The sequence below is a fragment of the Hibiscus syriacus genome, unplaced genomic scaffold (assembly GCF_006381635.1).
Source record: "Hibiscus syriacus cultivar Baekdansim isolate YM2019G1 unplaced genomic scaffold, ASM638163v2 tig00110266_pilon, whole genome shotgun sequence".
In the NCBI taxonomy this organism is placed as follows: Eukaryota; Viridiplantae; Streptophyta; class Magnoliopsida; order Malvales; family Malvaceae; genus Hibiscus; species Hibiscus syriacus.
The window spans coordinates 284274-311208 of record NW_024062654.1 but is presented as its reverse complement, the minus strand read 5'-3'; the positions used below and the strand labels follow the sequence as shown (position 1 = coordinate 311208).

At 35.2% G+C, this 26935-nt stretch overlaps 2 protein-coding genes and 2 pseudogenes across 3 annotated transcripts; 2 read left to right on the top strand and 2 right to left on the bottom strand.

Moving 5' to 3' along the window:
• The first annotated feature begins 456 nt into the window (after positions 1–456).
• Positions 457–4170, top strand: LOC120115571 (annotated as a pseudogene).
• A 220-nt stretch (positions 4171–4390) lies between these two features.
• On the bottom strand, positions 4391–6918 carry LOC120115541 (annotated as a pseudogene).
• Positions 6919–16200: 9282 nt separating this feature from the next.
• On the top strand, positions 16201–21705 carry LOC120115568 (ABC transporter G family member 24-like). Of its 2 annotated transcripts, XM_039136236.1 has the most exons (14): positions 16201–16477; positions 16592–16668; positions 16914–17183; positions 17367–17430; positions 17526–17672; positions 17812–17846; positions 17962–18035; positions 18197–19128; positions 19352–19648; positions 19751–20245; positions 20361–20509; positions 20605–20894; positions 20975–21108; positions 21297–21705. In XM_039136236.1, exons 1-14 carry the CDS (start codon positions 16242–16244, stop codon positions 21451–21453), a joined length of 3357 nt encoding a protein of 1118 aa, XP_038992167.1. In that variant the 5' UTR covers positions 16201–16241; the 3' UTR covers positions 21454–21705. The 2 variants fall into 2 exon arrangements, with proteins under 2 accessions (XP_038992167.1, XP_038992168.1); XM_039136237.1 differs by lacking the exon at positions 16201–16477 and having other exon boundaries at positions 16598–16668; positions 16918–17183; positions 21297–21699.
• Positions 21706–22533: 828 nt separating this feature from the next.
• LOC120115569 (phenylalanine ammonia-lyase G4-like) lies at positions 22534–26062 on the bottom strand. Its single transcript, XM_039136238.1, has 2 exons — positions 25578–26062; positions 22534–24435 (listed from the first exon to the last, which is right to left on the bottom strand). The coding sequence occupies exons 1-2, from the start codon at positions 25979–25981 to the stop codon at positions 22686–22688; spliced, it is 2154 nt and encodes a 717-aa protein (XP_038992169.1). The 5' UTR covers positions 25982–26062; the 3' UTR covers positions 22534–22685.
• Between the last annotated feature and the right edge of the window lie 873 nt (positions 26063–26935).

Sequence of the window (26935 nt, the reverse complement as noted above, 5' to 3'; positions counted from 1 at the left end):
ATGTATATGATAATTCAGAATGAAATTTGTGAATAGTTTATTTTCTATAAAAAAATTAAAAATGAAATATAAAAGAATATATTATTATTTTGGATAGAGTCGAAATGTTCTACCTTAATTCAAATTTAATTCTAATTTCACTTTTATAAATTTTGGTCCGACTTAAACTGGATTCTATAAAATTAAATTAAAATTTAACAAATTTTGGTCAAATTACCATCCTCAACCATAATCACATGAATCCAAATACCAGGTTATATTAAACAGCTTGGCACTCTAAATAATTAACAACTAAAATAAGGAAAACGCCTTGTGTCGTCATGATTCATAATCTCTTCTCTGTTCTTCATGATTCACGTAAATAACTTTAGTTAAAATTTAATGTGAAAAAAAAAACTGTGTTTCTCTCTCTATATACTTGCACACATATATATATCACCCAGTTTAATTCCTAACAGACAACTTCTCTCAGTTTCTATCCATTTTCCGTGGTTGAGTTTCTATATTTCTCCTCGTTTTTGTATTCAGATATTCATCCCAAGAATAACCCAATTCTCTTTTCATATCAGATGTTAAGAAAAAGGTTTGCTTTTATGATTCTAATATGTATACATAACATATACATATATATATTTCTTATCAAGAAAGAAGCCATTGAAGTGTGTTTTGAGTATAGTCAATGGTTTCTGTTTGATTTCCCCCAGAAATTTATGGGGGAAATTCTGTCCTTTTTACTCGTCCAAGTCTCTGAAGGGTTTTGTTTTTGTTTGGTTTTGGAATTCCTAGACATATGGGAATATGAATATCAATCTTCCACGTCCAAGCAAATTCTTAAAGTTAATCTTTTTTTTTTCAAATTTCAATTCCCTCTCCATTATCTCATTCAATGTATTTGACACTTTTTAGGTGAAAGAACTACTTGCCATACCCAGCCATATCACAGAGAAGAATTGAATACTACCACATAAGGTATATATCCCAGATTAAAATTATTGAGATTTTTTCAGGAGATTTGATTCAAGAGAATGAAGAACTCGGTTTCGGATCAGAGTTTCTACATTGAAAGTGAAGATGAAGAAGAAGTGGAGAAACTAGAGCATAACAGACATGGAGAAGAGGACGCCAATGAGAATGATTTTTATACTTATTTTTCTTCAGATGAGAATCTGCAACAAAACAAACCCAGTTCTCATCAAACTACTCAATGGCCTCAAAGTTACAGGTGCTGTGTTTTTCTCTGATTTTTGGTCTCGTAATCGAGACAATCCGACACATATTTGAACATGAGTATATGATATGATATTTATCGGATACCAGATGCACTCGTACCCGACACTCGAGTTCGAGTCCAGATTGTCTATCATACACTTTGTATGATTGATGAATTCAAATGCCTAAGTTTTATGTTGATTTTCCATTTGCAGGCAGTCTATTGATTTGTATAGTAGTGTGCCATCTCCCACCATTGGGTTCTTGGGCACTCCTACACTATCAAGACTAGGGAGTTCGTTTCTCTCGTCATCATTAACTCGAAGGTTTACACCAGAAACATTACATCCGTCGGCAAAGAGACCGCTGCTACCATCGTCGTTAGACGATAAAATACAACCGCATAAACATAGTACACACTCTTTGGTGCCATCGAGGAAACCATCGGTAAAATTCGATGACAAAATCTTCGAGGTCGACCATGGCCATGGAATCCCCTCGGTCGCCAGAGTTCATATGGTCAAGCAGTGATGAATGGTTAGTTGTACCGACTGATGAACACTTACCAGCACAAAAAGCGGGATGTGTGGCTAAATCTGTTGGAACACATTACTTCGATTAGTAACTAAAAAGAGACAAATCACGTTGTCACCATTGGTCCCCCATCCCTCCTCACATCACATGGCTTAAAACCCACACCATAGATTTGTTATATATCCTTATCCACTATTATACTTGCAGTATGTTAAAGAAATTATGTCATTTTAAGAAATTTTCTTAATTTGGATTCATGTCTGCAATTTTATGTCCATTTGCTCACTAATGTCATCATGCATGGACATGGGATGCCATGACATCCACAGCACATGCTGCACATGAAAAGAAAATATAATTATGTATTTTTTATAATTATAAAGAATTTTAATTCTGTTACTGTGCAGGGATCAATGTTCTATGTGGTGTTGGAATCCTTTCCACCCCATATGCTGCAAAGGAAGGAGGCTGGTTAGGGCTTATAATATTATTAACATTTTCTGTGCTTTCTTTTTACACTGGTCTGCTTTTGCGCCAATGTCTGGATAGCTCACCTGAGCTTGCAACTTACCCTGATATCGGTCAAAAGGCGTTCGGCGCCGCCGGTAGAATTACCCTTTCTGTGAGTCGTAATCTCTACATTGTTTCGGTTTTTCATTTTTCTTGAAATACTCATGTTCAAACCTGTATCAACATCCCTTTTTTTTCTGTGGGTGCAGATAATTTTGTATGTGGAGCTATATGTAAGTACAGCTGCCCTTTTCCTAAAGGAACTATGCATGTGTGTATGTGTATGTATGAACATTGATTCTCTTCTATACCAGTTAGTTTACTCTTACAATCTTCAATGTAGGCTTCTTGTGTTGACTATATAATCCTAGAGGGTGATAACTTATCATCCTTATTCCCAAATGCACATCTCACTTTGGGTGGATTCGAGTTGAACTCACATCATCTCTTCTGTTTGATGACAACCCTTTCCGTTCTTCCGACGGTTATGCTCAGAGACCTCAGTGTTCTTAGTTATATCTCAGGTAACAAATCTATTTGTGATGACAATTCGTGACATGGTTTAAAGTTGTCTAAGTGGAGTCTGTCTTTTTTTGGTTCCAGCTGGTGGAGTTTTTGCATCATTCTTGGTGGTCATTTGCTTGTTCTGGGTTGGCTTGGTAGACCAAGTTGGGTTTCATAACTCAGGGACATCATTGAATTTGGCTACTCTTCCGGTCGCCGTCGGACTCTATGGTTTCTGCTACTCGGGCCATGCTGTTTTCCCAAATATATACACTTCAATGACAGAACCAGCTAAATTCAATTCAGTACTCTTATCATGGTACACTAAAGCTCATCAAATCTATTTATGGTGTTGCATCGTATCGAACGTACCGATATGACCTTCCTAGGACCCTTCGAAACACATAATTATGACCCGAGTCTTTGATGTTCCTTGCGGTTTTGGAATCTGCACTTTGTTGTATGCTGGAACTGCAGTTATGGGGTACAAAATGTTCGGAGAAGCAACGGAATCTCAGTTTACACTTAACATGCCTAAAGATCTGGTTGCTTCAAAAATTGCCGTGTGGGCAACGGTACGTTGCTCGTCTTATTAGATTATTATACACGAACAAAAGTACTTTAAATGAAGATTCCGACTAACATAGTCACGTACTTTTTTCGAGTAGCATTTAGTAAATCATGTCCATATGTTTTGTTTTTCTTTTGCAGGTTGTAAATCCATTTACCAAATATGCATTAACCTTGTCTCCAGTGGCAATGAGTCTTGAGGAATTGTTACCATCACGGCATCTCAAGTCTCACATCTACCCTATCTTGATTCGAACATTACTGGTGATGTCTACCTTGCTCGTCGGTCTTAGCGTTCCCTTCTTCGGTAAGCGTCTTTACATGAGCAAAAACCTCTCAGAATTTCGTTCGAATTTCCGGGTTTATCATCGGAAAATTTTCGTTGTTTGTTGCAGGCTTGGTATTGTCTTTGATAGGATCTTTACTCACAATGCTTGTTGTAAGTCATCTTCTGTCATTGTTGATCATGCTCAGCTGAAATAAACATAGAGCTCAACACTAATGTTCTTTTTCTGATAATTTACTTCCATGGCAGACCTTGATACTTCCCCCTGCTTGTTATTTAAGCATCCTGAGAGGTAAAGTAGGCCGTATTCAGGTACGATCGTATAATAAATGGACGAGCATGTATCGAACATGAATGTTAAACACAAATGCTTTAATTTACTGAAAATCTTTTCATTTTTTTACAGGCTGCAGTTTGTATTATAATTATTGCAGTGGGAGTAGTTTCATCGGCCTTTGGAACATACTCAGCGCTTACCAAGATTGTTGAGAATTTGAGAAAATAAAAATCTTTATCTAAATTTCCTCATTTTCGTACTTCTTTTTGAGTGAATTCTGGAATTTGGAAAATGAAAATCTTTTCTTGTTAGTTTGGTTAATTTAGCATTCTGTTAAAGTAATTTATATATATATATGAATATATAACTTACCTACAAAAGCAGAGCCTATATACATAACACTTGCAGTTGATTATCTCCAAGAGATCTTTACACGAATATACGAATGTTGACAAAATTCGTACTAAATAGTTTTTCCTAGCGAACTCTGGTTTCCATGTTTACCACCCTTTGTTACCCCGGTTATCAGATCGATGAACCTTTGTTTGAAGAGCTCTCTTTTCGATAGTTCCGAAGCATGTTCCCGAATTGAACTCTTTGTAGTGGATTGCAGGCTTAACATACCTTCAGTTTCCACGATTTCATTCACCATCTGTAGAACTTCGCTCATTCTTGGGCGTTGTTTCGCCTGCCGAGCCAAGCATTTGTTGGCTACCGCTGTGAGTTTACGAGCAGACTTGAGGGAATACTTGCCTTCAAGCCTCGGGTCCAAGATCAGCCCGAACCTCTTCTTATCGGATAGGTGCGGCCTCACCCATTCCAAAAGCTTTTCTTCGCCCTTGGGGCGGTTCAGGTCCAATGGACGTCTACCAGTTATGAGCTCATAAAGAAAAACTCCATAGCTCCATACGTCACTTTTTGCTGTGAGGCGGCCGGTTTGAATGTACTCCGGAGCTGCATATCCGATAGTTCCTACAACCTGCTCAAAACCAAGACATATCGGTACCTCATATCAAAGAGATCAGACCAAAGTAGTTGGAAAAGGAACCTACCACGGTTGAGATATGGCTTAATCCATCCGAAGGCCCCAGTCTGGCCAACCCGAAATCCGAAAGCTTTGCATTCCAATGCTCATCCAAGAGTATGTTTGAAGACTTGAAATCTCTGAAGATAATCTGTAGCAGTAATAAACCAGAAATTCGTTAGGCTATAAGTAACAATGAGGTGACTTCGGGTTTTGTTTACAAAAGAAAGCTTCATAGTTACCGATTTCCGAAAATCCATATCTTCTGAGCAGTAAAACAAACCTGGAAATCCATTCCTTCATGGAGGTACGTTAAGCCGCGAGCAGCATCCTGGGCGATTTTCATTCTAGTGCCCCAAGGAAGAGCTGTTTGAAACCGACTCGATAAGTGATCCTGCACGCTCCGGTTCGGCATGTATTCATATATCAGTAGCCTCTGTATTCCTCTTTCATCATCCTCAGCACAGTAACCCAACAATTTGACAAGGTTTTGGTGTTCAACTACCCCTAAAACATTCACTTCTGTGACCCATTCTTTGTGCCCCTGTAAAGAACATATCATGAGAACCTATTAGATCATCAGAGCTTTCGGTTTTCAAAACTAGTATATCAAGCTCTTTGAACTCGGTAAAATGCTTCATAATGTCGATGATTGAAGGTCTAAATTACATGATTTATCAGATAACGATGAGGGTTTTCCGGTGATGTGATAGCTAAGGATGTGCCTAAGGAGATAACCGGGTATTCATAGAACATGTCATAATACAGATCAGCTAAACAAACCTATATGTATTTCCCTAGAATAACAGCATTATATTATCTTCATTCATGTGATCAATGATCTTAAGGAACATATGAAGTGTCGAAATTCGGTATGTAGAACAAATTATCAATCGAAAAGGACTCCGCGGAGCTGTTGCCTTGTTGGATTCTAATACAGATTTAGACAGTTAAGAAAGTTAAATAACAGATACCATTCCAGTGCATATTGGTGGTGAGGCAGAAAGTTCACCTGCAATCCTCTTCTGCCGAGTTGTTTAACAGCAATATCGATTTTCTTGTTGGAATCATCGGTACTTCGGATTACACCTCGATACACACAGCCGAATCCGCCTTCTCCGATCATCAGGGACCGGCTGAAGTTCTTTGTTGTAGCCTTCAACTCCAAGAATGTGAACTCTCTGAGATTGGTTTGCCTTTGAGACAGAGCAGCAAACGAGTTCTTTGTCGTCGACGATTCGGTGCTGCTAATATCGGACACATTCTGAGAATTAAACTCGGACCCTGATCTCCTATTTCATGATCAGTCGACATGGAAACCGATTCAGAGGATCGAACTGAAATCGACTTCGTAGTTTTCGGATCATCATTCTTCTTTTTACCAGAGAAATGAAAACACTTCATTGCCACCCAATGAAAACAAACAAACCTCACTGCAAATGAACAAAAATGAAGCAATAAACATGATCAACTCAAACAACAGCTAAATTACACCACCTGGTATCAGATCAAAGAATTCATCTTCAAAAGAAACAATCAAAACCAAGATTTTCTTTTTCGTCAACAATGTGAAATCCATAATTATGTTGACAAATATGTCAACTTTCACCAAAGAAGCATAAATTCAAACACTTTCCATACAGAAATGAAACAATTTCAACAAAGAACTGACCTTTTGATCAATGATCTGCTCCCAAAACACAAAAGAAAACAACAAATTACTAGAATTTAGAGGCTAAGATATAAAAAAAGAAACCCAGAAAGGAGAATCCAAGGGAAATGGAAACGAGTTCTCCATGATGTAATAAGTCAATGCAAAAGCAGATGAATTGTAGCTCAACAACCAAGAACCCCATTGGCAAAATTAAAAGCTTTGAGTGAGTAATCAACAAAAATCCAAAAAAATAATTACAAAAAACTAAATGAGATTATAGTATTAATTGTGGAGTTTGAAGAAGAAAAGAGTGAAAAGAGATGGAGATTTGGGTGTCATTTTCATCTAAAGAAAGGATTTTTAAGGTGAAAAAATCACGGAGAACGAGTCATTGGTATGCCACATCTTTCAATTTTTTTTGAAAAGGTTGTTGGCAGTTGGAAACCATTGAATTTGGCGTAGCTTGCAACCATGGCCTCTTAATTGTTCATATATATATATATATATACATACATATATATATATATATATAAACTACAAGAAGAGGAATACATGAGCAAAAAATTAATAAAATTGTACGAATAAAGGGTAGTTCTAACTTCTAGTGGTGTCAGCGTAAGCTGTTTTACCATGCAAAATTAGAGATTTATTGTGAAATGGAAAAATAATAGTGATTTATTATAAATTTAAGGGTAAATTACCTTAAACTATAATCCGTTTATTTGTTGAGTATCGATTATTAAAAGTTATAAAACAGTTTTTCAATTATAAGACATTGTTTTATTGACTCTCATCACTATTAAAAATATAAAATGAACATCATACTAGAATATGACAACATCTGATCTGATAATTGTTGAGTTATATTTTGTGCATTAACTCTTTATTTACATTATGCCGTCAAATCAATGCTTTAAAGCAATGATGTGTCAATAAACATCATTAAAATATAATTTTATCATATTTTAGTTTGCAGGTTAACATTCAGTTCAAAAGTTCGTCAATATTTTAGTGGAAAATGATGAGTTTGGAACATATGAATAGTCGGTGATCATTTTATAACTTTTAATAGCCGGAACTCAACAGAACAATGTCTTATAATCATGGTACCATTTTGTAACTTTTCAATAGCCAAATGACTCAACAAAGCAACGTCGAAGAGTTCTTCTTGAATTAAGTTGTCATTAACGGTCGATAATTTTTAAAAAATTCGATGACTATAAATTAAATTATAAATAAATAAATAATAAGAGAGAAAAAGTCAATGGTAATTCGCTAGAACTGATTTAAATTTCACAAGAAATAATTAATTGAGATACATGTATTATTGTTGACTATGTGATGCACCACTTTTCTTATTGCCTTTCAATATTGATTTGGACAACGCATCAATGGAAGTACCTTTTAGAATTAGTAATTCATTTGTATAATAAAAATAGTAATTGATGAATAACTTATATAATATAATTAGATTTAGGATAAACTACCTTTGTGATCATTAATGCTAATTTTTTATAAAAAAAAATATTTTAATTATTGAATTGTTAAATCAATAACCATAATTGACATGGTACATTCACATAATCTACTCTCAACCGTCTTAGCTCCCTTCAACAAAATCCAGGCGTCTTTTTCTTCGTCTTATCCATTATACCCTTAATCATTTACACTCGCCACCCACGCACGACCTTCCCTCGCTTCAAATGTTTAGCATCGGGGATGTTCCAAGAGCAAATGGAAGTTGTCGTTCTGAAATCCTTGTTAACATATTCGATGCTTTGGAGCCCTAAACATTAGGAGCTGTCGAAAAGTTTAAAATGATAGAAACTGGTCATCTTCTTTTCTTAAGATCCATTGGACAGTTCCTTAATGCAATTCAAACGATTTGACCATGGGATGCACTGAGATGGTTAGATGCTTGTATTTGACGATGGACCATGAAGAAAAAGAGAAAGCAAGAGTGAGAAAGACTTAGCCATGGAAGGTGGTTCCTTGGAGATTGTTCCCACTTCCCTTGTTGTTGTATCTACCGTAAAACAAATGCTTCAGACTTATAAGAATCAATGAAAATGTATACATTGTTGAGTTCGTTAACGATGATTCTCTTTGCTTTTGTAAGACGATGAACATAGAGAAGATGAGGATGAGGATGTAAATGAGAATGAAGAGGAAGGATTAATTAATAAACAAACCTTGAAAATTATTTTAAACCTAAATTGATTTAATATATAATTAACTGACGGATTAATTTAACTAAATTTTAGTTCGGTTGATCAATTCATTTAAAACTAAACAATAATGTGGAAAATATAGATACAAACAATATGTAACATCCTCATATCGATACGAGTGACACGATCCGATCCAAAATTTTACATTAGGGCCACTCGAGCGACTTACAGTAAAAATGACGAGAAAATTTAAAATTTTTCTTAAACCATTTAAAAACCGTAAAATAATTTATAAATAAAAACATAATTTCATAAAATCATTCGTATATTAAAAACATAATTTGATCGTACATCGTATCATAAAAGTTTCAAACTTAATATAAAACCAAATGTGACCAACATGACCCTAATTATACGGATATCGTACTCTGCAAGCAATGCCGAAATAATTCTCACAGCGATGTCGATACTGGACATGATCAATTCCTTTAACCTGAAAAGGTAAGTAACAGAGTGAGCTTTGGAAACTCAGTAATACAAAACTATCAGATGATGCTAGATGACAAGTAGATATATTGAAAAGCATAAAACTTTCTTGTTGATCCAAAATTATACATGTTCTAGGGGTGAGTTGAGATCCATTATTTAAATCTTCAGGTAACAGTCATGAAATCCATAGTTCAAATAGAGCGTTCAGAGGGATAGATTCAGGAGATTGAAAATAGGTGTCTAGTGTGTTCCCACGAAACTAGAAATAAATGTAAACATAGTTTAAAAACAATAGTTATAACACCCCTAACTCGTACCCGACCCAGATACGAATCTGAGGTGTTACATTAACTTTTCAAAACATTGATTCATAACAAATAAGGAAAACTTTAACTTTTATTCATATTAACAAGATGAAACTCTTTAACTTAAAATAAAATATAAAACTCACATTCATACTTAATAAAAGTATTTAATAATTTACATAAATACAAAGTAAAAGTTTACAAAAATAGATCAGAACATTTCAAATTAAACGTATAGTACATGCTAACAGTTTACAAAATTGCAGAAAACCTACATTCAATTTGTCTTGATCTTATCTTCAAGGGAGTATACTATCCTCGACAAACTTCACTCTTCTGATTTCTTCAAACTTACGTGTAAAACAATCACACGCTAAGTCGATGACTTAGTGAGGCAATTATGAGCAACTAAAGTTATATATTTCAATGCTCAACATATACTACTGAGAACTCTAGGTATTTGAGTACATTGAGGTTGTGCACTAATATTGTCACCACAACTCACATAATTTGCACCAAAGTACCACATAATTTGTCCCGAAGGACCACATAATTTTGTCCCGAAGGACCACATAGAATCCTTGACTCTTGGCATGCCAACTATACCTCTAATCCCCATACATGTACCTTGGGCTTTTAACCACATAATTATTTGTCATTCATTATTCGAAGTATATCTTATTCACATAGGCACTTCACATCGAATATCTTTGTATTCACATTTCACATTTTCATAGTCATGCATCCATAAACGTCAAAACATAGCTTAAATAATATAACTTGAATAAAACATTGTAAAAATATAAAATAAAAGAATTTGAAAGGTTTTCGATCGAAAACTTTAAAGTTGGCTTATCGCAAGCCGCCCTCGAATCTAATATGAAACCAATGAGTTGCACTCACCTTTGCCTCACTGAAGTCCTTAACACTTTTGATCGAAACTTATAATGTCAAGTTGACCGGAAGTTGATTTTGTTCAACGTCTACACAAAACAATCGAAAATAAATATCGGAATTCAAATCACTTATATCCAATCATAATAACTTAAGCTGAAATAAACACTTAATTTCTCATTTTATGCTTAATAGTATCGGTACTCCTAATTCAGTACTGATACTTCCCTTCTATGGTATTGATACCCCCTTTGTTACCGATATCATTTCTACAAACTGGAATTTCAACTTGAAAATGGTATCGATACCTTACTCTTGGTATCTATATTCCCCTTTCAGTATCAGTATCTCTTTAATCAATATCGAAATTGATCCTCGATTTTTAATTGATTTAGCCTCGAAGTATTGGCATTGTTCTTAAAGTACCGATATCCATACCCAGAATTTACCATTTCCATTTCGAAAATTACCCAAAACTTAACTAATCTCCTACTTTAACTTCCTTTTATACCTTTAAACTCAACTTCATTCATCAAAACCGACTTGCCTCCATTTATTACTCCTAAACATACAAAATCTCACTAAAACTCTTACCTCTCAAAATCATACCATAGTTTCAAACAAGTTCTTAATCATTTTTAATCCTCCTAACTCTTTAGTTAGATCCTTGGCAAGTCAAATTTATCAATAAACTCCAAAAACTACACCATATCAATAATTCATCTCAAAACCCATTTTACAAATTCATTTTTAATTCACTCCTCCTGTTGTTTTAATCTTATACAAGCTTTCTTAAGCTTATCCAGTACCCAAGCTTTCAACACCAACCCAAAAATTGAAGGAACCAACAAATTTCATAAGCTTGCCTTTGAAATGGCTTCCACGAGCAAGAAGAAAGAAAATAACTTAAGCTCCATACTTTTCCTTTCTCTACCAGGTGTTTATCCCTTAAAGAGGAGATAAAAATCTTTCATTGAGAAAAGACCATACTTGTAACACCACCAACCCATATCCGACCCGGATCTGAGTCCGAAGTGTCTCATTGACTTTTCAAAACTCTATTCTTTACAAATCCGCAAAATCTTAAATTCACCATTTAAGAAAATGGGTACTTTACATTAATAATTACAATCAAATTGTTTTTACAAAACTGATCAGAGCATATTCAATTCAAATCTTGTAACTACGTGCCAACTAAATTCTATATAACAAAATACATATATTTAATATATTTCTTATCTGGTCTTCGTAAGGGAGATGCTAACCTGTCTTGCTCCTCTTTACTTCTCTTCTCATTTTCCAAACCTACGTGTGAAACATTCACACGCTAAGTCGATGACTTAGTGAGACATGTAAATACATATATAAACGAACAAATGTATGCACATATCATGCAATACAACATCATTAACATGCTTATCCTTATTTAATTATCACTAATTCCTTTATATCATATGAGCATATACTTAACATGAACATATTATATAAGCTCTAAACCACCTCTATACATGAACAATTACTATGATCATATCATACACGGTATCTCATATCACAATTACACATATGCACTAGTTATCATTATTATCATATGATCCTAACTTATCACTTATACATGTCATATATCACATATACCATTTCACGAGAAATACACATTCATCATATCAAATTATTTATTGTTTTTAAAGCCCATGCACACTTCTATGAACTTAAGGTATGTGAGTACATAGAGGTTGTGCACATATGTTGTCACCATAGCTCGTATAATTCCCACTAGGGGTGCGTAGAATTTTTCCCGTAGGACCACTATGTCCCGAAGGACCACTATGTCTCGAAGGACCATATAGAACACATATGTCCCGAAGGACCACGTAGAACCCTCGACTCTTGGCATGCCAACTATACCCCTAGCTCTCATACACATAACATGGGCATTATTATTATATTCACATTTTCACATATTCATCTCATATACACATATAAGCTCAAGTCTTCTTATCACATATATCGTGTAATACTCACTTGGATTTTTATATCTTTTATCATATATCTCATATCACAAGTTATTGTATTTACATAACATGTCATCACGTAACTCATGTCACGTTTTCGTATGATTTCATATTCACATATCACTTGGCTTATTTCTTGTTCTTATATCTTCTCATATACATATAAACACATATAATTCATATCTTTTCATTTATCTTATATTTTATCCATTTATATTCATATAAATCACATACATGTAATACATACAAGTCATATTCACTAAGACATTTATTCACATAGATCGCATACTCCTGTAACCTAATATTGGAATTAGACTTATCACAAGTCTTAATTCCGTAACATAACTTATACTTACTATCATGTACTCACAGGGGTCTCAATAGATATTACCAAGCTCTTGATCTCTCTTGCGAATCTTACTCTGACGACCTATCAGAACTTTGCTTCCGATCGATATCTACACGAATAGGAAATTTATTGAATGTCGATATTCGAATTACCAAGCTAACTGGTAATTCACTTGCGTTTAGTCACTACACAACAATCTAGAATTAATATCAATCTTATCTCAATTATATCGAATCATAATATCTTGATATATAAGAACCCTATATTTCAATTCATACTTGGGGGTATCGATGCACTCCCCAGTGTACCAATACACAAATAGCACTCGATATTTTGAGGGTATCGATACACTCCTCAGTGTACCGATACACAAATGGCATTCGATATTTTGAGGGTATCGATACACTTTGAACATTTCCCTGATTTTAGTCTTGATGTATCAGTACCTATTGAATGTGTACCGATACACACCAGCCCATGAATCAATTTTAAGCATGAAAATTTACCCAAACTCACTTAATTCTTCTTATATAACCTCCTTTATGTTCTTTAAACTTATTTACTCTTATTCTAGCCAACTTATATCACTTTAACTCATCTTAATTCCAATCTTCTATCTTAAATTTAGAACCAATAATCTTACCAATTTATCAACATGTTCTAAATTCGTTTCTAACACTTTGAATTTCTTATTTTGACTGATGACAAGTAAATTTTCATTTCAAAATCCATTAACTTCTTCTATTCCAATAATTCACTCAAAAACTTCTTTTACCAAATCTCTTATATCTTGTTCATTCTTGAGTTTTAAGCTTATATAAGTTTTTCTTAAGCTTATATAATCCCCAAAGACTCAAAACCAACTTAAAAATTCAAGAACTCAACAGCTAAAATCAACTTACCTTTAAAATGGAAGCCAACGTGAAGAAGAAAGAAGAAGAAGTAAGTTTCCAGATAATTCTCCCATCCCCACGTGTTATCTCTATAAATAAGGAAGATAAAATATCCTTTAAGCTAAATTACCATATTACCCTTTCAATCCTTCCATAATTACCATTTAATCCAATACTAAAATATTTCACTTAAGTCCCTAAACTTTTAACTTATTTTAAAATTGAGCACAAAATTTCCAAACTTTACATTTTAGTCACTAGCTCTGATTTTGATATGTTACAATACTGCCCCTCCACTAATCCAAATTTAATATCAAATCCTACATAAAATTCCACAATTAAATCCTTAAATTTTCAAATTATTCTAATCAAACCACTAAGTTTTGAATTCTTACATTTTTGTCACGACCCAATGATTGGGGTGTTGTAAATCTCCCTCCTTAAGAAAATTCGAGAATTTTCATTGCACAAAGAGGTGGGGATATTGCTTCCTCATATCTTCTTCACGCTCCCACGTAGCTTCTTCTACTTTATGATTTCTCTATAGAACCTTAACTAGTGGAATCGTCTTGTTCCTTAACTGCTTGATTTCATACGCTAGAATCTGCACCGGTTCTTCCTCATATGTCAGGTCAGATTGATCTTCTATCTCGTCTGGAGTTATGATGCGAGCAGGATCTGATAGATATCGCCGAAGTATAGACACATGAAAAACATTATGAATCTTTTCCATCTTTGGTGGCAACGCTAATTGATATGTCACTGGTCCAGAACAATTGTGTCTACAAGATATGTTATTAATAACTAAAACAAATATAAACATACACTACCTTATAATTACTTCAAACTATTCAAAATATATTATATCTTTAAAGTTTTCAAGTAAGTTCTTAAAAATTGGTAACTTTGACATAAAATCGTCTATTAAATTTTCGACCTATAATATAAAAAATCTATATCAATTGAATTCTTATGTATGATTACAATATTTAATATATTTTTCATTAAATGTCAAAAAAACAACTTTATTATTTCAAAAATAATTGCATAAAATATTTTTTAAAATAATGAAAGAATTAATCGGACCTTTGTTGCGTCCCAAACTTGAATACCTCACTTTCATAAAAGACGACCAACAAAACCCTACTTTACAAGTTTCTCCCTTTCTCAATAAATTTTGTATGGTCATACCCTTAAAAATATTTTTAATTTGAAACATCTTTAAATTCTTCGATCAAAATTTTTAATAATTAAAAATATATTTTTTAAAATTTATATATCTTCTTAATCTCAATTTTTTTATTTCATGTTTTTTTAAGAGAAAGATCATGACGACACTCTAAAAATCTTTAAATTATTCGATTTATTATCGTGTGGTTTGTTTCTAGGATGGTAAATGAGATAAAATTAGTGGTGAATTATTCGAATTTTATTCAGTTAATACTTGAATAAGATAGACTTGACTTGAGTTTCAACTTAACTCGAGTTTTAAGTTGAAGTAAATTACTTGATATCTAACTCGAAAAACCGTGAGTAACTTAAAAAAGTAATATATTAATTTTTTAAATTAAATTATTAATAATATTAATATTTATATGTTGTTTTATTAAACACAATATAATATTTTAATGTACTTAATATTTAGAGTCGAACTTAAACCAAACTCGAATTTGAGCTTCAATCACATTAAATTTGAGAATGTTTCGAGTACAATTTTCAAGCCCGATTTGAGCTTCGATTTTTTATTTCGAGTCGAGCTTGAAAATTTAAGCTCGCGAACTTTCGATTCGAATCTAACTTCATTTTCTGATTTCAAATTCGAGTTGAGATTGATAATTTTAAATTCGTGAACTTTCAAATCGAATAAAACTCAACTTTAAATTTTTTGAAACCAAATTGAATTTAATAATATTGGAACTTGACTTTGACTCATTTAGATTCCTATTTATTTCGATTATCATGTAATTACTTGCATTAAAGGCATTGAGGATAAGCAAAGAATTGAAGCATGCGGTGTAAATGGAGCTTCAATTGATGAAGAGTGAAGACTGAAGGCATTCATGGTTGACTTGAACATTTTCACAAGGGGCCGCCACAGTTTAAACTTAAAACAACCAAATCTTAGGTTATTAACCCACAAATACAGTAATTTACTATACTCATTCCTGAAAAGTTCATATTTTGGCAGACCTATTTACTAGTATTTTTCTTTTCATAATTTACCTCATGTTTTTTTTTTCGTTAGTACACAGTTTTTCTTCTCAAAGAAACCAGACACCAAGAACAACACGCTGAAGACAAGGTCTCTTCTTACAAGGGTCCTACCTTCCATGAACTTACGTGACCCAGTAAGCCATTTGCAGATTAAAAAAAAAATTGAAACTGTCCCTTTTCATATTAAAGGAGATGGCTAAACAGCTTTCATAAAATATCTCAAAAGCTTTGACCTTTAAATCCCTTCATCCAACCCTAGATCTCTTTGTATCCCTTCATCCTCATGTTTCTTTAGCTACAAAAACAAAAAATTTGTTCTCTTTGTTGGGTTCCTTTTCAAATCCTCAAAATGGGGTTGAAGAAGTTGAAATTCTTCACTTTCTGGTCAGTTTCAATCTGGGTTTTTGTGGTTTTGAGTTTGTCGATGAACTTTGTACAATGTCAAGATGTGAATGATTATGATCAAGTGGACAATCCTGCTGTTCTTCCCTTTGTTACAACCGTTGTTAATGCCAGACTTTCTAATCTCACCAATGTCCTTAGCAAGGACATTAGTGACCAAGCTAGTTTCTGCATTAAGGACCAGTGAGTTTCTCTCTTGTTCTTGAATTGAATTTGAGGATGAAATTGAATATTTGTGAAAATAGTGGGATTGGATATTGTTTGAGTTTGAACTTTGATAATGTGTTTGTGTTTCAGGGAAGCTGAGTGGAACAAAGCATTTAATTTTTCATCAAATCTGGATTTCTTGGCTTCATGTATCCAGCAAACTCAAGGTACAATATCTGTAGTTTGAATGAATTTAAGTACTTTCTTTCTTTGATGGATGAAGGAAATATGTTACTCGGATACGGGTTTTATGTGTTCGATGCTGGTTCTTAGAGAATCATAGTGTGATTGTGTTCTTTGAGTATTATTTTTAATGTTGTAAGATATCTTTGCATAAAACAAACAATGTATAGAGTTATCAGTTATGTTCTCATATTTTGTTCCGGTATCTTCGTGTTTATCGGTCGAACAGGGAGTATTATGAGGCGTGTGTGCACGGCAGCGGAGGCGAAATTCTACTTCGATATGTTTTTCAAAAGTTCAAATGCCAATGCTTTGAGGCCTAACAGGAACTGTAATTTAACCTCATGGGTGTCCGGTTGTGAGCCGGGATGGGCTTGCCGTGTTGGTCCGAATGAGCAGGTTGACATTGAGAATTCTAGGGTCATTCCTTCTAGAACTACTGATTGTCAACCGTGTTGTGCAGGGTTTTTCTGCCCTCGTGGTCTTACTTGCATGATCCGTAAGTATATATGAATCTTCTGTTAATTTAACGTTAATACCGACAATTATCGCGTATCTTTTGTTAGTTTACGGCCTTGTAACTTTTAATCTTTTGAAAATCATTTATGCTTAGTTAGCGTCTCCGTAACATGTAATTCTCTACTTTTTGCACATGCTTCCGTCGGATTCTGTCTTCCTAAAGCTTGTCCGCTGGGTTCCCATTGTCCGAGTGCAACACTGAATACCCAAACTGGCCTATGTGAGCCGTAAGTTCGGAATATTAATAACATTTAGTTCCAAGTTGAATGGCCTATGGTTTTAACAAGTTCCTTATTAAAAAAAAGTATCGATATGGTTTCAGATATAACTACCAGCTGCCTCCGGGACAGCCAAACCATACCTGTGGCGGAGCCAACATATGGGCTGATATTCGTACCAGTAGTGAAGTGTTCTGTTCAGCGGGGTCGTATTGTCCAACGACGGTACAGGAAAAGCCTTGCAGTAGTGGGTATTGTTTTTCCTCTGAATTTTGAAAATATTCGTTCTTTCTACATTTGTTATATGAAAGTAGTTAATTATCTCATCCTGAACTCTTGCTTTCATATTCATCTTTATTGATGCTATCGTATTTTCGTGTGCCTTTCCAGACATTACTGCAGGACGGGTTCGACATCTGAGAAGCGTAAGCCCTATACTTAGACTATTAAATTTTATATCTGAGTTCCGACTGCACTCGGAACATATCTTGAATCTTCATATTATCCGGATTGTTAGTTTAACCCTCATTGATCTTACAGGCTGCTTCAAGTTGACTTCTTGCAATTCAAACACATCAACTCAAGATCTGCATGCCTATGGAGCTATGCTTATTGTAAGTCGATCACTGTTTTTTTTTTTTGAAACCTTACCATTTTCTGTTTGATATTCGTTTTATTTTTCTAGATTCGAATCGGACATGCTTACGGAAGTATGCTTATAGCTTCATAGACAGCAGTCAGAAAGTAAACATGAAAATCTTCTTTGCTTATGCAGGCTGCTACTGTTACTCTGCTCTTGATTATCTACAACTGTTCCGACCAAGTTCTCACTACAAGGGAAAGACGACTGGCCAAAACCCGAGAAGCAGCAGCAAGGAGTGCAAGGGAGACGGTGAAAGCACGGCAGAGGTGGAAAGCTGCTAAGAATGCTGCTAAGAAACATGCAAGCGGACTGCAAACTCATATTTCCCAGAGATTTTCTTTCAAAAAAGCCACAAAACATCCCGATGAGGAACTTAAAATATTGGATGAAACAAATTTTGAAACGGATGAGCACTTGTATTCTCCAGTACATATGAGCACTTCAAGTGAGTCTCTATCATCATCTGCACCATCCAGTGGACAACAAATAGAACCCGGCAATTCGATGCAGATGATGCATGAAATTGAAGATGAGTCTGACAATTATGACGCATTCGATGTTGGTAGCCATGATAGAAAATCGAAAGGTCAAACTACTAAGGGGAAAAAACCTCATACACATAGCCAGATTTTTAAGTATGCGTATGCTCAAATCGAGAAAGAGAAGGCACAGCAACAAGACAATACGGATCTAACATTCTCAGGAGTGGTTTCTATGGCTACCAATCCCGAAATGAGGAAAAGGCCTCTGATCGAGGTCTCTTTCAAAGACCTTACACTCACATTGAAAGGAAAAGAAAAGCATCTTTTGAGGTGTGTTACCGGAAAAATCAAGCCTGGGCGCATCACTGCCGTCATGGGTCCTTCTGGTGCTGGAAAAACGACATTTATTTCTGCTCTGGCTGGAAAGGCAATGGGTTGCAAGATGACCGGTTTGATTCTTATTAACGGAAAAAACGAATCAATCCGCTCGTATAGGAAAATAATAGGTTATGTGCCACAAGATGACATCGTGCATGGGAACTTGACAGTGGAAGAGAATCTATGGTTTAATGCAAAGTGCAGGTATGCTAGTTTCAAAATTCAAACCCGTTTTACATTACCGACATACATCATGAAACATGTACTTATTGTTATTAGTGGTATTTCTGAAATCATTTTCTTGAAAAATTGTGTTTGATGATTTTTTGTGCATGCTTAAATTATATATCGTGGTTTTTTTTAGCTATCGCTTCTTTTATATTGATTGCTGCCATTATCCAATCTGATAAACTTCTGCATATGGAAGATTGCCTGCTCATTTTCCAAAACCGGATAAAGTTCTTGTCGTCGAAAGAGTTATAGAGTCTTTGGGGCTTCAGATGGTGCGTGATTCGTTGGTGGGAACCGTAGAAAAGCGAGGCATCTCAGGAGGCCAGAGGAAGCGAGTAAATGTCGGATTGGAAATGGTGATGGAACCTTCACTTTTGATATTGGATGAACCGACATCTGGTTTGGACAGTGCATCCTCTCTGCAGCTTCTTCGAGCACTTCGACATGAAGCTCTTGAAGGAGTAAACATCTGCATGGTGCTTCATCAACCAAGGTAACAAATTCTTATCCGAAGTCTACTTTTCATTTTAGAATCTAAAGCTTGAGTTTAGTCTCTCTTTTTTTTATGTATTAATTGCTGAAAATTCCGGTTCAGCTACTCCTTGTTTCAAATGTTTGATGATCTAGTCCTTTTGGCGAAAGGGGGATTCACAGTCTACCATGGTTCAGCAAAGAAAGCGGAACAGTACTTTGCAGGCCTCGGGATCCATGTCCCTGATCGTGTCAACCCTCCGGATCACTTTATTGACATTTTAGAGGGTATCGTAAAACCAACTCAAAGCTCTGCTGTGAACTATAAAGAGCTTCCGGTTAAGTGGATGCTTCACAATGGCTACCCAGTGCCCCCCGATCTGCAGCAAACTGCTGCAAGGATAGCTACACCCTCATCTAGTCCAGCTCCTATAAATGGGACAAGTCCTCTTCATGCTGGAACAGAGGAAACATCTTTTGCTGGAGAGTTATGGCAAGACATCCGGAGTAAAGTCGAGATACATCGGGATAGCATACGTCACAATTTATTGAAGTATAAGGACTTATCGAGGCGGAGGACTCCGGGTGTACTCTGGCAATACAGATACTTTCTCGGGAGGTAAGTACTATGATATCTCGAGTTAACCATCCCTGGTGAAAACAGTTCGATTTCTTCGCGTCATTTATTTTTTACTCGACAAAATAATCAGCTTCTTAATTCTGCACCATCTCAGGCTTTGTAAGCAGCGAATGAGGGAAGCCAAAGTACAAGCAACCGATTATCTTATCTTACTACTTGCTGGAGCTTGTTTAGGAACAATAGCTAAAACAGGCGAAGAAAACTTCGGGGCTGTTGGTTATACTTATACCATAATTGCAGTCTGTAAGTCCAAGAAATGTTATTTATGATACAAGGATTTCGTTGAACATAAATTGCCATATCGAATTGCTTACCATAAAATGTCTCAATGTTTTCAGCCCTTCTATGCAAAATAGCTGCTTTGAGATCATTTTCGCTCGATAAGTTACAATACTGGAGAGAGAGTGCATCTGGCATGAGCAGCTTGGCTTACTTTTTGGCCAAAGATACAGTTGACCATTTCAATACCGTGATCAAGCCCGTGGTGTATCTCTCTATGTTCTTTTTCTTCACAAATCCAAGATCTTCGTTTGCGGAAAATTATACCGTCTTGCTGTGTTTAGTTTACTGTGTGACCGGTATAGGCTATGCGTTTGCCATCTTCTTTCAACCTGGTCCTGCCCAACTGGTAAGCAAGATTTGACCATACCGAGTTGGAAATGTCTTTTACTGATTAATGATGTCGTATATCTTCTTGTTTCCTTGTAGTGGTCGGTTCTTGTTCCTGTTGTCTTGACTCTCGTGGCCACTCGGACTCAAGAAAATGAAGTTTTGAAAAGGATATCTAATCTGTGCTATCCCAAGTGGGCTTTGGAAGCTTTTGTCATATCAAACGCCGAAAGGTATGCCGTATGTTGTATCGAGTATCAGCTCTTTCATCTATTCAGGCGATCACAGATAAAATTGTATGCATTGCTCCTTAGTTTCAGATACATGTGTATGCATTGCTATCCCGAGTGAACTTCGGAAGCTTTTCGGTTTTCTTTGCTATGAAAGTCTCTTTTACCGAAATAGTCGTGTTATGTTTCAGGTATTACGGAGTGTGGTTAATTACTCGATGCGGAGCTCTTCTGAAAAGCGATTATAGTCTAGATGAGTGGGATCTTTGTATAGTCATTCTCATTCTCACCGGTGTAATCAGCCGTTCAATCGCATATCTTGGTATGATCACATTCCAGAAGAAGTGAAAATCCGAACATTTCGTCCCGTTCTACTTCCATCTGAAGTTCGGTCCTAAAGGCCAGTGGCACCATCGAACCTACAGCAACACGAAAATCGTGGGAGCGATGACTGCAATATGTCGGTAAATGGCGCCATATCTTTTCTTGTGCATCTTAGAATCGATGATTAAACTTAGTTACTTAGGTTATAGTTACACTACCTTATCTCCCATTTCATTTTGTACATTAGGGAGTGTGGTTTCTTTGGTTAGTTTCATTTGATAATCCATTTTCAGGCATATGATAACTGTAAAGAATAAAGACACCGTTTGTTATTGTACTTAATCCGTCTTCTCTTTGGTTTCCGAGTTTATTACCAAGTGTAGAGTTCGAAAATATGTGCTAATTATAAAACTGAAAAAATAACATTTTGTATCTTCTACATTTATAAGTTTTATCAAAGACCTTAAAAACTATATTCTTCAACCAACAATTGTTTTTATATATTTTTAAGGATCAAAAGTCAATTTGATAAAAAGATTCAAATGTAAGGGAATTAAAAAAATATTTATTGACTTAGGTTCGAGCACCATAGATGTTATGGGTGCTAATGTTTAACATTAAAATACTGAAAGTCATCTTTAAACAGATAATGTCTTGTACTTATATTATATTAATAAAAAAATTATTTTTACAACTATCAGGTCAATTGTTAACAATAAACTTGAAAATAACACGGGAATTTAATTTTTAAAAATTTAAGTATGAAGACTAAATATTAAAATTTGTAGTATGAGGATTCTCGGCATATTGAAATCTATTTTTTTTTCTTTAGATATATATGTAATTAATATTTATAACTTACAAACGTATTTAGAACATTGATATTGTGAATGAAAAAAAAATTACACTTAAAAATATATTATAATAAACATTTATAATATATATATATATATAAATTAATTAATCAATAAACTAAATATCGGTGATTATATTTATATATATATATATATATAAATATAAATATGTTGATTGCAGTTTGTGCAGTGAAGTTATTGATACACATACATTTGAATAATAAAAGTAAAAGTTTAAATAAACAATAACTTAAAACATCAATCGGTTCTTGTTTTTTCACAAACTTTCCATAGGGAAATAAAACAAACTATGAGCACAAATTAAATAACTTATAAAACAGTTAAGTTTGTCACAGTTTTTCAAACCTTGAGAAAATGGAAGAAAAAAACACACTCCCTTGTTTAGCATATAGGCAAAGGTGCACCGTTCCAGTCTTTCAAGCAATCCAGCAATGGATCAATCAACTTCCCTTCACACATCGCCGTGAAAACCTTGTCACATTCTTCTCCCGGTGAGATCGTCTTCTCGCCTGTCAACAAACTAGTCCCCAGGACATCCCTCACGAACTTGTACAATGGGTACGACCTGCATTCTTTGATCTTGTTCGGGATAGCGTGATTCCCGTTCTCGAATTCCGTCCTAGCGTTCTCGACTTCTTTAGGCAGATGTGCTTTCAACTCTTCTTCGAATGCGCCGATCTTTTGGAAGATCGAAGTGGTGGAGTCCAGTTCTTTCTCGCCGTTCATCAATGCATGGTCTACTAGTACTTGTCTCAGCTTTTGAATTAATGCGTAATTCGGACTGCAGGGGTCGTCGACATAGGCATATAGATGCTCGCGATCGACGACTCGTAGAAGGTCCTTTTCGCAGAATCTGGACAGGTGAAGTTCGCCGTTGGATCCCATTGTTAGGACTCGTTTAGCCACTTGGCTAACTGTGTTCTTCACAGTGTTCTTCAAATTCTCTTCCAAGTGCCTCAAGTCAATGGCTTGGCTGAGGGCTACCAAGAAACTTGATGACATGAGCTTCAATATGTCGACAGCTTCGGCTGTTTTTCTTGCTGAGATTAACCCTAAAGAGTTCACATCTTGGTTGTGTTGCTCGGCACTTTGCACATGGTTGGTAACAGGGTTGCCGAGGAATTGAAGTTCGGAACAGTATGAAGCCATCGCGATTTCGGCCCCCTTGAAACCGTAGTCCAGGCTGGGGTTCCGGCCTCCCGACAAGTTCGAAGGCAACCCGTTGTTGTAGTAATCGTTAACAAGCTCCGAGAATTGAGCGAACATGAGCTTGCCTATCGCGGCAATGGCCAAACGAGTGTTGTCCATTGATACACCGATTGGGGTACCCTGGAAGTTCCCTCCATGTAATGCCTTATCTCTCGAGACATCGATCAAGGGATTGTCGTTCACAGAGTTGATCTCCCGTTCGATCATTTTGGTAGCGAACCTGATCGTTTCAATCTGAGGACCGAGCCATTGAGGAGACGTTCGAAGAGCGTATCGGTCTTGTTTGGGTTTCTGAAGAGGATCCATTTCATGCAACTTCTGAGCTGCTTTAATGTAAGAGCTGCCATCCAAAATGTGTTCCATAATGGCAGCAGCCTCAATTTGTCCCGGATGGTGCTTCAGTTTATGTGTCAAATGGTCTGTAAACTCAGGTTTCCCTTGCATAACTTCAGCAAAAACGGCTGACATAACTTCAGATAGAACAGCTAACACATTAGCCTCATAGAGGACCAAGGAAGCTAACCCGGACCCGACCGCGGTTCCGTTAACCATAGCCAGACCCTCTTTGGGCTGCAACTCAAAGAACCCACTATTGATTCCAGCCTTGGCAAAGGCCTCAGTGGGGTTCAAGGTCTCACCATTAGGTCCCAAAGCTTTAGAGTTTGGCCTGCCGGTCAAAAGGCCAGCTATGTAGGAGAGTGGAACCAGGTCACCTGATGCACTGATTGAGCCCCTCAGTGGCACACATGGTGTGATGTTGACGTTGAGGAGCTTAGTGACAGCTTCTAGGATCTCGAATCTGATGCCGGAATAGCCTTGCAACAGCGTGTTGATCCGTACAAGCATGGCGGCCCTCGTCGCTGTGTGGGGCAAAGTGTGGCATGACTCGGTCCCTTGGCCGAAAACTCCGGCATTCAAGAACCTGTTTGAAATTATGTTTAGTTACGCAAATTTAAATAATATTAAACGTTCAAAAATATCCGATAATAATCGATACCAAAATTTAGCAGATAAAACCTATAACTTATTCAATAAGTAAAAATTTTCAACAAGAATTTTACTATTTCTAGACCCGGTGAGAGATTGCCGGCTTTGTTTATCTTTTCTAATGTTTCTTGAATGTTACTTCAACACCAACCAAATGAAAGAAAACAAGATTGGTTTTCCTTTTTTTATTAGTAAAATCCATACAAAAATATTTGTCAGTCTTCAATTTGTCCCTACATGAAGACTTAAAATGAAGGTAAACGTGAAAAAGAACACAACTTAATATGAAAACTCGAAGTTTATTTCAAATTTAATTTCAATCAGAATTAAAGTGAGTATACCACATATTTGATCGATAACATAAAATGTTATTTTATATCTATAGAATAAATATATTTATATTTTTATGTTATTAATACTTTTGAAAATTTTCTTTTTAAATGAGAAATTAAGAAAAAGATTCGGGCAGGTGACAAAAACAAAGGTTTTAAGTGCATGGGTCTTTCACATAATTAATTAATGAGGAAGATAGCTGAAAATAAATACAACACCAAACACGGCGGTAAGTGTGTTGTGCTTTATGGCCAATTTAACGGCTCTTTAGCTTTTAGTTACCTAAGTTTATGGAATATCATATCTATACGAAAAAATTATATATATTATATGATATAATAAAAATAAATATAAGATCCATTCATCTCGTATAAAATATTTAGTTTTTTATATTTTTAAAATTATTAAATAAATAAAATAAACCATTGAGATTAATAAAAATGAAGAAATAGATAAAATTTTACCTATTTTCATCAATCCAACAATCCTAAAAATTATAATTTAACGCTAGATATAAGTGTTTTTTAATTCATAAAAATAATGTTAATTAATATATTGAAATTTATATAATTTTTAAATATTATTATAACACGTAAATATAATCATGTAGAAATAAATTAAGATAAAATTTCTTATTTCCTGTAAACATTTTGTTAGTTCAGATAGTATAGATGATATGAATTTGATATTAATAACGAAATACCTTATATGATTATGACGTAAAAATAGGAAATTCAAAGTTACCTTATAAGCTCCTTTTGGAGAGCAGCGCCCTGTTTGGTTCTGCGATGAGAGGTTGCACCAAAGCCAGTGGTGACGCCGTAACTGTCCGTACCTCTTTTCATTCCTTCCATCACCCAATCACTGCTCGCTTTGACCGCCGGTCGAGCCGCCTCCGAGAGCTCCACCTGGACGGCGGCGTCGCGGTTGGCAATGGCCGTTACTTGAGCTATCGTTAGCGTCTCGCCACCGAGACGAACCACCGGATTCTTGTACTCCTCCACCATTCGCTTCACTTCGTCGAGATGGCTACCTTTCATCGACTGAACCGACGCGGCCCAGTTCAACGGATCACCAGAAGCGGCAGTAACTGTGCAGAAACTGTTTCCGCCATTGCAGTTACCCGTAACGATCTCCATTGGTTCCATCGATGAGAAGCGCTAAAGCCGGAATTCAATGGCTAATGATTGAAAAACAAAGGTTGTTTTTCAAAAAAAAGGAAATTTTCCGGGAAAATGAAAATTTTCCTGAGTTCGTTGAACGATAATCCGAAGCTTTAAATAGAGGAAAAATATTATTATTTAAAAAAAATGAAAATGGCTGGGTAGGTTGGCCGATGGGTTAGTTGAGAACATTATGTGGCCGTTGGATCTTCATGGTTTTCCATTGTTGAGATGTTGGCACGTGGTTTTCTTTGATTGGTGGCCGCTCAAATAAACCTCTAAGCATAAAAGTACAAGAAATTTTTTTATTGAAAGAGAGATGGGGGTTGGTGAGCACTCGGGGAGACACGAAATCAACGGCGTCACCCTTAATCCTTTGAGTGCAAAATTACCATTTGGCCTTTATAGGTGGAAAAATACTATTAATAATATATCTGGCCTGTGAAAAATTATAAAAAGTATATAATATCATAGTAGGATTATCATATAAAATAAATAAATGAAACATCTTCAAGATCATATAATCATTTCAATTCATCTCTTAATAGTTTAAAGAGTTTCAATTCAATTAACTTAGTTAATATGGTAATTTTTTATTATAAGATTAAATACAATTAAATATGTAATTTCTATAAATTTTTTTATTTTTCTAATATTATTTAGGAGAACTCTTCCTCTAAGGATAAGAATACATTTATATCTTTAAAGAATTCTTTTTCTTTCGAGAATAAAACATTCTCAAAAATACATAATCTTTTAACATGATATTTGATAAAAAAATTTATATCCTCTATAATCAATTAATCAATCAAATCTGTTAAACTTGTCAATCTATGAATAACGATAATGATTCTACAGTTAAAGTCATTATAAAACATCTTGAATAAGACTGAAAGAAAGACCGAAACCTCTTTCATAACTCATTCTTCTTATGGAGAC

What these genes read in the sequence shown, in the direction of transcription:
- LOC120115568 (XM_039136236.1), top strand. Translation starts at nt 16,242, where the DNA reads ATGGGGTTGAAGAAGTTGAAATTCTTCACTTTCTGGTCAGTTTCAATC. An exon ending in GGGTTCGACATCTGAGAAGC is followed by an intron (nt 17,847 to 17,961) that starts GTAAGCCCTATA and finishes TTGATCTTACAG; the next exon opens with GCTGCTTCAAGTTGACTTCT. An exon ending in AACCTGGTCCTGCCCAACTG is followed by an intron (nt 20,895 to 20,974) that starts GTAAGCAAGATT and finishes GTTTCCTTGTAG; the next exon opens with TGGTCGGTTCTTGTTCCTGT.
- LOC120115569 (XM_039136238.1), bottom strand. Translation starts at nt 25,981, where the DNA reads ATGGAACCAATGGAGATCGTTACGGGTAACTGCAATGGCGGAAACAGT. An exon ending in CTCCAAAAGGAGCTTATAAG is followed by an intron (nt 24,436 to 25,577) that starts GTAACTTTGAAT and finishes AATTTCAAACAG; the next exon opens with GTTCTTGAATGCCGGAGTTT.